The sequence below is a fragment of the Cannabis sativa genome, chromosome 8 (genome assembly GCF_029168945.1).
Source record: "Cannabis sativa cultivar Pink pepper isolate KNU-18-1 chromosome 8, ASM2916894v1, whole genome shotgun sequence".
Classification (NCBI taxonomy): domain Eukaryota; kingdom Viridiplantae; phylum Streptophyta; class Magnoliopsida; order Rosales; family Cannabaceae; genus Cannabis; species Cannabis sativa.
Genome location: NC_083608.1, coordinates 48025450 through 48037495, shown reverse-complemented (window position 1 = coordinate 48037495; position 12046 = coordinate 48025450). Strand labels below are relative to the sequence as shown.

The following is a 12046-nucleotide window of genomic DNA, read 5'->3' as shown; positions in this document are numbered from 1 at the left end:
AAATTGTTATTTTTTTATGTAATTACTAGCTATTTTACTAAATAAGACATTAAGGGTTCGTTTAGTACGTCACATTGTATTATATTATATTGTATTGTGTTGGATTATATTGTATTGTACTAGTATTATTTAATACAATTTGTATGTTTGATATTGATTTGTATTAAAGCTATAATATATTTTAAATACACTCGACCCCAACACCAACTACGGGTCGGGTCCTAAGTCCAGGTCCGAGTTAGGGTCTAGATCTGAATCCGGGTCCCAATTCGGGGTCACCTCTATACAACACTGAACATGAAAAAAAATTATTTGACGAATGAATTTGAGTGAGAATTAATTTTTATGAAAAATAAATTTTTTAAGGGCAAAATAGTCAATTATAAAATTATTGTTTTGATTAATTATGACAATTATGAATTGTATAATTAATAGTATTTAACTATTTAATTTAATTAGAAAAAACTATATTAATATTAAATAAACAAATACATTATTTTAGAGAAAATAATATTTATTTTAATCATTATGAAATAAGATATTAATGAGAATTATTCAACTATTAGTTTTAAAAAAAATTATTCAATTATTATTTATTAGTAAAATAAATAATGAATCTTATTTATGGCAAAATTCATAAATTAATTTTGGATCTTAAAATATGATCCCTAGCCCACACGTGTAGGGTGACATATAAAGACTCGTGATTAATTTAGTTTAATTATTTTATTAGTTAAGATAATTCAAAATAAATTAACTAATTATCTTTTAAATAATGAATTAAATAAATATATGACAATTATTTAATTAAAAAATGATAATAAAATAAAAATATCTAACTGATATTTTGTAATATCTTGAAAAATATAATTAAGTTTAATTTGTCATATTTTATTAAATATGTAGTTATATGAATAATAGAGTAAGATTATAATCCTACTTAAGTCAGTTATGAGATAATTAGTGACTTTTGAGAAAATAATTAATTGAGTGTAATTTATTAATTATAGAGATTTTATTGAAACATGTGAGTATTATTTATACTATTTTTGAAATAAAATATTTTTGGATTCAAGGACCGAGAAAACTCGATATAATGGCCAATAATGTCACGACATTAATAGAATGAGTTTTATTGGAATTATATCGAAATGGTTTAGTATGTTTGACTAAAATACCCCTAAATTGTAAAGATGCTTAAGTGTTGTACCAGGAGTAAAATAATAATTTTACTAAAATGCACATAACTTATATTTGAGGTCTTAAATACAATAAATTTCAAATAATTTTACATAATTAGTCATATAATAATATAATTATTTAATTATAATTAATCTATTTTAATATTAATATATTTATTAATTTCAAAATATTATTGTTTCTTTAATTAATATTTATCTTACATTAATTTAGAATAAAATATTTTTTTTAGACTTTTAAAAAGAAGTAAGGGAAATAAAATGCCATCATTTTTTATTTTAATGAAAAAAATGCCATCATTTTAAGTAGGTGTATTTAAAATTTTGAAGTGGATTGCTGGACTTGAAGTTGACTAATACCAAAATTAAAAGCCAGCAGTCGAAGCACGTTGTGAACAATGACTATCACATTATTAATATTCATACTTAACACAACTTACAACACACATTCTTCTCAATCTCATCCACTAGCCAATTAAAATTACTTTTCTACCCCAATAACTCTGATTTAATAAATATTATATTTTTTTAAAAAATATAGCATATACTCTGATCTGATCTGGCTAAGGAGACAAGTTCCCACTTTTACAATTTTGTCTTAGAAAAGTCTTCTGTTCCTTATTTTGAAAAAAAAAAAAGAAAACCTTATTGAAACCCACAACTCCACAAGTGGTAGATTCTACCATCAATTTATTTTCAGACCAAATTTATACAGCTATGAGTTTCATTCAGCACTGCATATGTTCTTTACTTTTATTGTTTCTCATTTCCTTTTCCTTTTTTATTTTAATAAATTTGTAACTTTCATTAAAAAGTAAAATCTTTCAAAACAATAAATCACACTTTAGAGAACTAGTCCTCTAACTAGAGTACGTGATCTATAGAGAAACAAGAACTCCTTGCAAGATAATAAACTACTTTATTTGTAAATCGTTTAACAAAACACAAATTAATATAATTGTAAGATAAAAATAAAGTACGAACATATTGTATTGAAAGACCAAATCGACATGGATACATTACTTATAGCTTGGACACAAACTAAACTATCAGTTTCAATAAGAACTTGCCCCCAAGAGTGTCGAGCAATCTAACTTAAAGTTTCTTTAATGCTAATGACCTCTGCAATCTCAGGTGTAACACAACCAAACTTACCAATGGTATAGGTTTCAACCATCCTTCCACAATAATCCCGAGCCACACAACCAACCCCAAAGTAAAAATGAAACAAAATAAATAATTATGTTTACACTTATATTTTTATTGTTGTTGCTTCATTATTTTACTTTAATTAGTATTTGATTATTTTAATAATATTTTATATTTTGAATTTGTTAAATATAAATTAGTTTTATGAAATAATGAAAATGTAATAGTAATTTTGTTAAAATATTATTAAGAGAGTTTATTAAAAAAATAAAATAAATAAGAGCTCCCTACCCATCAAGTCCTTATTTGTATGATTAGACCATTTTTAATGGTAAAATTTATATTTAGTGTTAAATTTATATCAAAAGGGTACTATTTTAGAACTTTTTTTTTAATTTCAACTACAATACTAAAAATTATACTAAAAAATATATTTTTAATTATTATATTATTTTATTAATATAATAAGATATTTTAATATTAAATATTTATCAAATCCAATAAATTATATTAGTATATATTAAAATGGATTATTTAATTATTTTAAAAAATATACAGTACTCACTATTATAAGTGGGACATTGTAGACAGTGACGAAGCCAGAAATTTAGTTGAGTGAGGGTTTGAATAAATATTAAGTCAAAACTAATAAAAATAATGATAAATGTATCTTTCAAATTTTTATCTTCAACAAAATAAAATAATACTGTTGACAAAAATAAAATAAAATATTGTCAATGGTATTATTTTATTTTTTAATAAAGTATTATTTTTTTTATTATTTGTATTGGACTACTTTTAAAATGGGCTTGATTAGAATAAGAGTAGGCTCATGAATCATGATTAAGATATTGAGTGAGGGCTTTTGTGAATTGGACTTTAATAAATTGAGCAAAGTAAATTAATATATGTATATATCTACATATAAAAAATTTGATGTATATATTTGAGTGAGGGCTTTAGCCCACACATGGGCTAAAGTCCCTCCGTGCCTGATTGTAGAGCTCCATAAAAAATAAAAATAGGTTGATTTTTGTAGTGTAGTTAGAGTATTTTGAGAGAAAAATAACAACATATATGAGTTTTTGTTGTCCCATTGAAAATGAACTTAGAAATTATCTTTTTAAGTCTCAATCTTTATTTTAATTAATAAGTGTGTTTTAGAGAATATAATTTATTGAAGATGGCAATTTTGAGATCTAATCTAATCTAAGTGTAACCAACAAATGATATTATCCTCTTTGTTAAAAAAAATATATATTATCCTCAACAAGTAATTTTATTGTTTAAAAAACAAGTAATTTTATTCAATGCAAGAGAACCAACATTTTCTTATTTTTAGTCCCAATCAATAATCATATCCAAAATAAGATTTGGAAATGTTAATTTTGACTTCAAAACAAAAATACCCACTTGCTTATTTATTAAAAAAAAACCACTTGTTTATTACAAGCAAAGACCATAGGTCCTACACTAGGGCTAATTGTTTTTTTTTTTTTTTCTCATCTAACAATTTTTCTAAAAATAGAATGATTTAAGTTGTCGGTTATTACTCTTTATCTTTTTTTTTTTTTAATTTATTTTTTCAAAAAAGACATAAAACAAAACACTCCATAATATATAGCAATGTTCTTGCTTGAGTTATGGGATTGTAAAAAGTCAAGAATCAGAATCTTTAATAATATTAAGAACTACTCAAACTCTTTCACTTTACTCTTATCTCATTCCAACCATTTTTCTTTTTAATTTATAATTTCATCACTTTCTTTTTTCTTACTTATAATTTCTATAAATTTTGTTTATTTTTGAAAAATAATAATAATTTCATTATCCATGGATGATGCTAAGGCTAAACCCCAACACCAAGAACCGCCGAGGTTCACTCTCGGTAAGCAGTCATCGATGAAACCCGAAAGGGACGAATCGGCGGCGGCGGAGGAGGAGGAGGAGCTGGTTGAGGCCGCCATTGACCAGAGAGTCAGACTAATGTACTTGGCTAACGAAGGAGATATAGATAGTATTAACGAGCTGCTTGATGAAGGTACTGATGTTAATTTCAAGGACATCGATGGCCGTACGGCTCTTCATGTCGCCGCTTGTCAGGGTCGACCGGATGTTGTTCAGGCTTTGCTCGGAAGAGGCGCCGTGGTCGATTCTAAGGATCGGTGGGGAAGCACGGTAAAACCCTTTTTTTTTTTCTTATGTCTATTTGAACTGAAGAGAAGCTGCATTTTTCGTTGAACTATATTGTAATTCTTGTTTTGGAGTTGTGTTTACTTGAAATTGAACTTATTGTGCTAAGAAAGAAGTTGATTGGGTTTGTAATTGAAAATATGAAGATTGTAGTTCTTGCACCATTATAGACAAAGAAAGAAGCTTGGAAGTCTAATTAGAAAGATTTTGAGTATTGGGTCATTATCATATAGTGTGTATTGATTTTAGGTTTTGTTCAATAGCCTCTTGCAGATGCTGTTCATTACAAGAATGAAGATGTGATCAAACTTTTAGAGGAACATGGTGCAAAGCCTCCGGTATGTCTAGTGTTGTTGTTCTTTACGTTTGACAAAATAAAAGCTTGTTGCAAATGTTTAATTTTGAACTTTACTGTGTTAGATGGCTCATGACATGCACGTTAAAAATGCTCGCGAAGTCCCTGAGTATGAGATTGATCCCAAGGAGCTTGATTTGTCTCAGAAACCCATAACCAAGGTAGTTTACTATTCATTGCCTTCAACTTTGTATTTCTTGAATCACTGAGTCTGCCAGGTATTTGTTTGACACTGTTTCTAGTAGTGTTTTATTATCCTTATTTAGTGTCATACTTCTTACAATCCCAGTCTGCAAGTTTAGAGATCTTGGGTTATACAACCTATTTGCAAGATCTTGTGAAATTTGAAATAATGACTAAGTACCACAGTAAGATGCATGGTGGTTAAAAAAGGAGAAAATTTGACATATGCCATAATATTAAAATATGAATTTTGGAGCATCATGAACTAATACATTTTACTTGTGAAAGAGTCTTGGCATGGTGACAGCGCATATTTATACTTAAAAGTCTCATGTTAGCACTTATTTGCTAATTCCAAACTATCCCTTTCAATAACTTGTACTCAATCATATTTTTCTTTGATGGTCAGGGAACATTTCAATTAGCATCGTGGCGTGGAATTCAAGTTGCTGTCAAAACACTTGAGGAGGAAGTACTTACTGATGATAATAAAGTGTGAGTTAGCTTTCCTCTATTTCTTTTAAACCCTATAATTTCATCTGGTGTAACTTAAATATGAAATTTGGTGTTGAATATTATTTTTGACTGAAACTATTCCCTATGAAATGTAGAAATGCATTCAGGGATGAACTCGCATTACTTCAAAAGTTGCGTCATCCAAATGTTGTTCAATTTTTGGGTGCTGTAACACAAAGCAGTCCAATGATGATTGTCACGGAATATCTACCAAAGGTTTATCCCATTTTTCTCTTAAAACAATACCATTTCTATCACTGTCTTCTGCAATATAGTTTATTGTGGCTTGATCTTGCCTGTCATGATATAAGACTGATTAATAAAGTGAAAAAAAATGCTGGTTGAAAAATTTTCCTTTTAGGAGAGGACAAAATCAGTTCCAATATAATTGTTACATGTTTTCCTTGGATTTTACTAAACTGCAGGGAGACTTTTGTGAATATCTAAGAAGAAAAGGTGCATTAAAGCCAATTGGTGCAGTGAAGTTTGCACTAGACATTGCTAGGTCAGTTAACCGGCTTAATCTATTTCAAAATTTTCTTTCATTGTGAATTATTATAACCATTGCCGTTCTGGCTGTAATTTATGGTCTTCATGCAATATGAGTTTGAGGTGCATTTTCCCCCTTTGTTAGTGATGACATAGGTAATAATTTTATCTTGTAATCTTTTTTATTATTTGAAAAAAAAAAACTAGGATCCCTGCTTAACCCTACAATATTTGGAGACTAGGAAACTATAACAATTGCTAATGTAGGTACCCAGAGGGACTCGAACCTCAAACCTGGTGGGAGCAAACCACTTGCCACATGCCACATGCTTGACCATTTGAGCTTCCCCTCTTGGGTGTAATCTAACTTATGGTTATCTTAAGAGGGTTCAACGTTAGTAGTATGATTGTAATTTTTTATTTTAGCTTTATACTATCTTGGGTGGAACTAACTAATATTTAAATTTTTAAAAATGACATTGTGGAGCATTTACTTATGTTGGAAACCCTTCATCTTCTTGGTTACTGCTTGCTCTTTGAGCTGCCAATATTATTTGCGATTTTGTTGATTCGATATCAAAAGAGTTGAGTTTTTAGTGGTGGAGCTTAGTGATAGACCCCCAATTACTTACACCTACACTTGCAAGCACCCTAAACAATATGAAGCCATGCCAGCCGTATGACAGGGACTTCTCAGTAGGAATATACCTAGATTTCTGCAATAGTTTTGAGCCACTCACAGGGTATTCTGTTATGGGAGGTTTTTGGGTTAATGGAAACTCCATCAGTGAGGATAAGATTAGGCTGTTAGGGGGTGTAGTTGAGCTGGAAAGATTTTGTTTTTGGGAGAGGCCTGGCTCTTGAACTACCAGGGTCTTATTAATAAAACAAATCCAGTTTCTTTTTTTCCCCTGCGTTAATTTAGCACCAGCTAGTAAATTCTGTCACTAAGGTGTATATTAACTTTAGCTAATGTGTATTTGAATATAGGCTTTATCTTAGTTGTTTATATTTTGTGAGCTCATCCCTAAGCTGTTTTTAATTTGCAGGGGAATGAATTATTTGCACGAACATAAACCTGAGGCAATCATTCACCGGGATCTTGAGCCTTCGTATGTTCTCTCTCTTCCTCTTTTTGGTCACACCATGTTTTTTAGGTAGAGAGATAACGGTGACTGCAGACTTGCATACAGTTCCAAATCAGCAATTTTCCCTTTTAAGTTCTAAGCTAACTTTCATAATTATTTTGACAATAATTTGTTAAAAAAGTCTTTCATACTTAGTTTGGGAATTGCAACCAAATCTCTTTCCTAATAGATAAATGGACACAGTTCAATTTAAATCGTATAGATTACTGCTGGGTTTAGTTTGTATGGATGTATGTACATTTATTCTCTTTTACTCTATCACTGTTGTATTTTGTTTTTTCAAGATATGTTTATAACAGTATAACATCTTTTTTCCCCCTTGGTTCAGAGCATGCTTATTGTCATCATATCTGAATCATTGAAGCTTTTTGACAGTTTCTTAATTGTTCATGAGTAAGATAACAGAAATTTATTGCGGGATGATTCCGGGCATCTAAAAGTTGCAGACTTCGGGTTGAGTAAGCTACTGAAAGTTGCAAATACAATTAAAGAAGACAAACCTGTGACTTGTCAAAATTTCTCTTGTAAGTTACCTGTTCTATTATGGTATCATTATCTGTAACATTAACATCTTTTTGGGAAATTTAGTGGTCATCTTTACATTTTTGGCCTTTATTAGAAAAATAGACCAAACGAGTTTAGATTTCACTCTTTGAATGAAATAGTTATGATATAGCTCTAGTTCTTTTCGTAAGCTTCTTTGGAACGTTAAAATCCAAACAGGCTCTTATTGCACCAGCCACTGAGTGTTGTACAACCAAAGCTTTTTAATTAAGTTTTATTGGGTCCTAATGTGGATTTGATTGGTCTTAGGTTCATTTAATGAATGCAATACATGTTAGTTTCTCTACTCTTGATTGGATTTGGTCTTTCTATCAACGCATATATGCCTTGCTGACTTTACCAATTCCTCGTGAACAGGTCGATATGTCGCTCCTGAGGTTTTTAAAAATGAAGAATACGATACCAAAGTGGATGTTTTCTCATTTGCTTTGATTTTGCAAGAGGTAAATGGTAATTGTGCTTTCTCTGTGGCATGTGCACATCTTCTTCAACAATAATGAATTTTAATTTTTTGGGCTACTTTAGATGATTGAAGGTTGTCCACCATTTTCTACCAAGCCAGAAACGGATGTTCCAAAAGCATATGCTGCAAATGAGCGCCCACCATTTAGGGCTCCACCAAAGCATTATGCTCATGGATTGAAAGAGTAAGTTCTATAACAATCTTCTTTAAAGTAAGAAGTGACAGTTGCCTTGATTTTTTTGGCTATTTTTTTCATTGTTCTATGGTCATGTATTTATTTGTTTTATGCATAGAACTTAGTTTGGTGTAAACCTCATTGTTCATTATAAAAACTCTCCTCCTCAATGATAACTTCTGAAGAAGCTCATGCAATTTTCACAGGTTAATTGAGCAATGTTGGAGTGAGGAACCATTCCACAGACCAACGTTCAAACAAATAATAAACAGATTGGAGAACATCTATGATCAATTTGCTCGGAACAGGGGGTGGAAGGTATCCTGTCTCTCTTTCTCTATATATATTTTATATAATCATTTGGCTAAAATTTATATTTCAACTTGATATATGCTAGTCAAGATTACTGATTTCCTACCCTGTATTATATGACCCCGTCACTGACTCTGATTATTATTTACAATGTTTCTTTCTGGAATCTTACTTTTATACAGGTAAGGCCACTTAAGTGCTTTCATAACCTTGGGGCTATTCTGAGAAGGAATCGTACGAGTCCAAGCAGTAGATCGCACTCTCGTTCTGGTCCTACCAGGTGACCGTTGGGGTTGGAGTCAATGTGTGTAGATGTTGTGCTTCTTTTTGCTTGGAACGATATTTTCTTTGGGTTATTTTAGCAGTAGGAACCAAAATGTATCGACTCTTGACCCTGTTTTTCATTTCAGTGGTAGCCATGCCAATCTGTTATTCATGGCATGTTAACTAAGTGGAAGCAAAAAAGCATGTGAATAGAAAATTTGATGTGTGAACTTTCAATCCTATTTCCTTTGTTTATTAGACTGGTTTCAGTTGGCCTTGTGATATAGCAGCTGATATGTCATTTTTTTCAAAAATCTGTGACTGTAAGTTCAAATGGGGCAGCTTAACAAAAAATGCATGATCCTTTGTAGATTGCCATGAAAACAAAATAAAGAAAAAAAAAACCAGGTTGGGCACACAGAAGTCACAGAACAAAAAGGGCCCCACTTTGAAAGAAATAAAGAAATTCATTTTGTTCTGTATTTACTATTTACAGATTTGAAAAAGGGAAACAAGTAAAATATTTACAAAGAAGATTAAGTGTTCTAAGGCCTGTTCTGTAGAAACTCAGAGAGAGAAATGGAATTTTGTATGTGACACAGCAAGTGGTGCAGTTGTGCTATCTTCCTCAGATTTCTCATTCTTTTCAGAAGCAAGCTTCTTCTCATGGAAGCGCAGTACCTTCGGATGTGCCTTAATCTTGGCGGGATCCAAACCAGTTACAAAAAGTCCTTCGGGGCTTTTGGCACGAGACATGACTACATAATGCATACCGTACTCAAAAGCATTAGACAAATCGGCCTTAATGAAGTCAATAGTCTTCCCTTGACACTTGTGAATGCTTGTAGCCCATGCCAAAGTGAGAGGCAGCTGCTTTCTTTCTGCAACAATATTATCTCCATCTTTAACCTGCCATGTTACTGGTTCAATCACCTTCGTTTTCCCCGAGTCGAACTTCACTACCGGTAGTAGCCCATCCTGACATATTGTAGCAATGTCTTTCTCCTCAGTATTTGGGTCAGTATCTATATCTTCATCTTCATCCTTATCCTCATCACCCACACCAACAACATCAATCCTTGAAAAATCCACAATCTCACCAGTGGCACCATTCACAAAATTACGCCAAGTGTTTAAATTCTTGGTCAGCATTACCCTGGCACCTAAACACAAACTAAGCTCAGAAGGGGTTGCCTGATCAAGTTGTTTCCTGCAACGTTTGATGTCACTGCCACTATCAATGGCTTTAAAAACAAAAGCTTCATCACCTAAACTTTTCATTCTCTCTTCATTCACTCTACTTACATCTTTATTCATGGGATAGACCTGCACAGCTAGCATTGCTTTAGAATCCATTGCGGCCGAAGATTGCAACCGTTTAAAGTACTCTTCCTCTTCTTCACCAAGCTTACCAATCCTTATATTCTGAAGGAACTTGATGAACTGAGGATCTGATTGCCTATAAACCTTGGTAAGTTCAACTTGTAAAGCAAAACTTGAGTCCCAACAATCTGCTTCAAAAGCAAATTGTTTATCATCATCATCATCACCAATCCTTTTGCTTTTAACTGGTGGAAGCTGAAAGAAATCACCACTAACAACAAGCTGAATTCCACCCCAACTCGAATCATCCCCTCGAATTTTTCGAGCAACGAATTCAAGATTCTCAAACAGTTGAGCATCAACCATGCTAATCTCATCTATAACCAATGCCTTCGCTGTCCTAAACCTTGAACTAGCCTTCCTATTTAATAAGACACACCTAAGCATATCTTCTTTATCACACTTTTGGCTATGAATACCTGCAAAAGAATGAAGAGTCTGTCCTCTAATAGCACAAGCAACAACACCAGTAGAGCCAGTGACAAAAACTTGTGATGGCTTATATTGCTTTCTCAATAACTTAATAATATGATTTAGCAAGAATGTCTTTCCAGTCCCAGCAGAGCCAGTGATGAACACTGATTTATGCCTTTTAACAGCATCTATAATCTTCTCTTGTTGATCAGTCCATTTGGGTTTATTATTATTATTATTATCATCATAACTCTTCTTCTTTCTACTTTTGTACACCTTTTTGGGAGACTCATAACTGATTTTCCCAATACTTTTGGTACTGAATTTTCTATACACAATGATTGCAGCCGCAAACAGCCTGATACCCATCATTTTTTTTTTGGAAATTCCTTTCTGGGTCTTCAAAATTTATCTTTAAGATTTCACATTCATCCGAGAATTACGAATTTTTTAACATTCAAGATTGTGAATTAATAGCAGAAATTAGAAAGGAAAAAAAGGCAAAAGAACAGAAAAGCAACGAGTTTGTGTTCTTACTTTAGATAAACTGGGGTTTGAATACTCGTAAATTCCAGGCCAAACTGCTTTGCTCAGGCAATTAAGAGAGAAGAAGAAGTCTTCTCTCTGGTACTGAACTTTTGATTCTTCGTCGATTTCTCTTTATTTTTCGCCAGTACTCAACTCATGCCACTATACGTGGTTTGTAACTGAACCCGATCATGGGGAGTGGCTAAAACATGGGCTTATGAGCTTTTGGGCTGTTCAATTGGGCTTGAGCCTGATTTTGGGCTTGTGTAGAAATCATAGATAATTTCAAGGGATTATTTTACAAATACACAAAAATAATAAAAAAATTACAAAAATAGGGTTTTACGGAATTTTAAATATTTTATGATTTTTTTGATTGTATTTACAGAAAATACGGTCTTTTTATGTTGTACTCTTGTTAATTTGTTGTTAATTTTTTGTTATTTGTATATTATTTTGATTTTATTTTCTTATTATTTTTATGTAATTTTCTTATTGTTTCTATGGAAAACTATAAAAGTATAAAAAAATTCTTTAAACGTAAAAATATAATAAAAAAAATACTCCCTTATATAATTATCCCTAATTTCAAGCTCTCAAATGTTCTACTTGAAAATTCTAAAAACAATTCAAGAGAGGGGCAATAATGCAACTTTGTAATATTTCATTTTATTTTTTCTTCTACTTGAGATACCTATATAGCTCATTCTC

General features: G+C 31.4%; 2 protein-coding genes across 2 annotated transcripts; one reads left to right on the top strand and one right to left on the bottom strand.

Moving 5' to 3' along the window:
- Positions 1-3853: 3853 nt before the first annotated feature.
- LOC115700984 (integrin-linked protein kinase 1) lies at positions 3854-9324 on the top strand. The gene is made up of 12 exons (XM_030628666.2): positions 3854-4526; positions 4805-4879; positions 4962-5057; positions 5489-5574; positions 5691-5811; positions 6021-6100; positions 7134-7196; positions 7638-7756; positions 8154-8239; positions 8322-8443; positions 8641-8752; positions 8929-9324. The coding sequence occupies exons 1-12, from the start codon at positions 4182-4184 to the stop codon at positions 9028-9030; spliced, it is 1407 nt and encodes a 468-aa protein (XP_030484526.2). The 5' UTR covers positions 3854-4181; the 3' UTR covers positions 9031-9324.
- Positions 9325-9457: 133 nt separating this feature from the next.
- Positions 9458-11534, bottom strand: LOC115700982 (ATP-dependent DNA helicase pfh1). The gene is made up of 2 exons (XM_030628664.2): positions 11345-11534; positions 9458-11219 (listed from the first exon to the last, which is right to left on the bottom strand). The coding sequence occupies exon 2, from the start codon at positions 11177-11179 to the stop codon at positions 9578-9580; it is 1602 nt and encodes a 533-aa protein (XP_030484524.2). The 5' UTR covers positions 11180-11219; positions 11345-11534; the 3' UTR covers positions 9458-9577.
- Positions 11535-12046: the final 512 nt, after the last annotated feature.

Bases quoted from the DNA above. Each gene is read 5' to 3' on its own strand.
- LOC115700984 (XM_030628666.2), top strand. From the start codon at position 4,182: ATGGATGATGCTAAGGCTAAACCCCAACACCAAGAACCGCCGAGGTTC. The intron at 8,444-8,640 runs GTAAGTTCTATA...CAATTTTCACAG, and splicing joins TATGCTCATGGATTGAAAGA to GTTAATTGAGCAATGTTGGA. The intron at 8,753-8,928 runs GTATCCTGTCTC...ACTTTTATACAG, and splicing joins CTCGGAACAGGGGGTGGAAG to GTAAGGCCACTTAAGTGCTT.
- LOC115700982 (XM_030628664.2), bottom strand. From the start codon at position 11,179: ATGATGGGTATCAGGCTGTTTGCGGCTGCAATCATTGTGTATAGAAAA.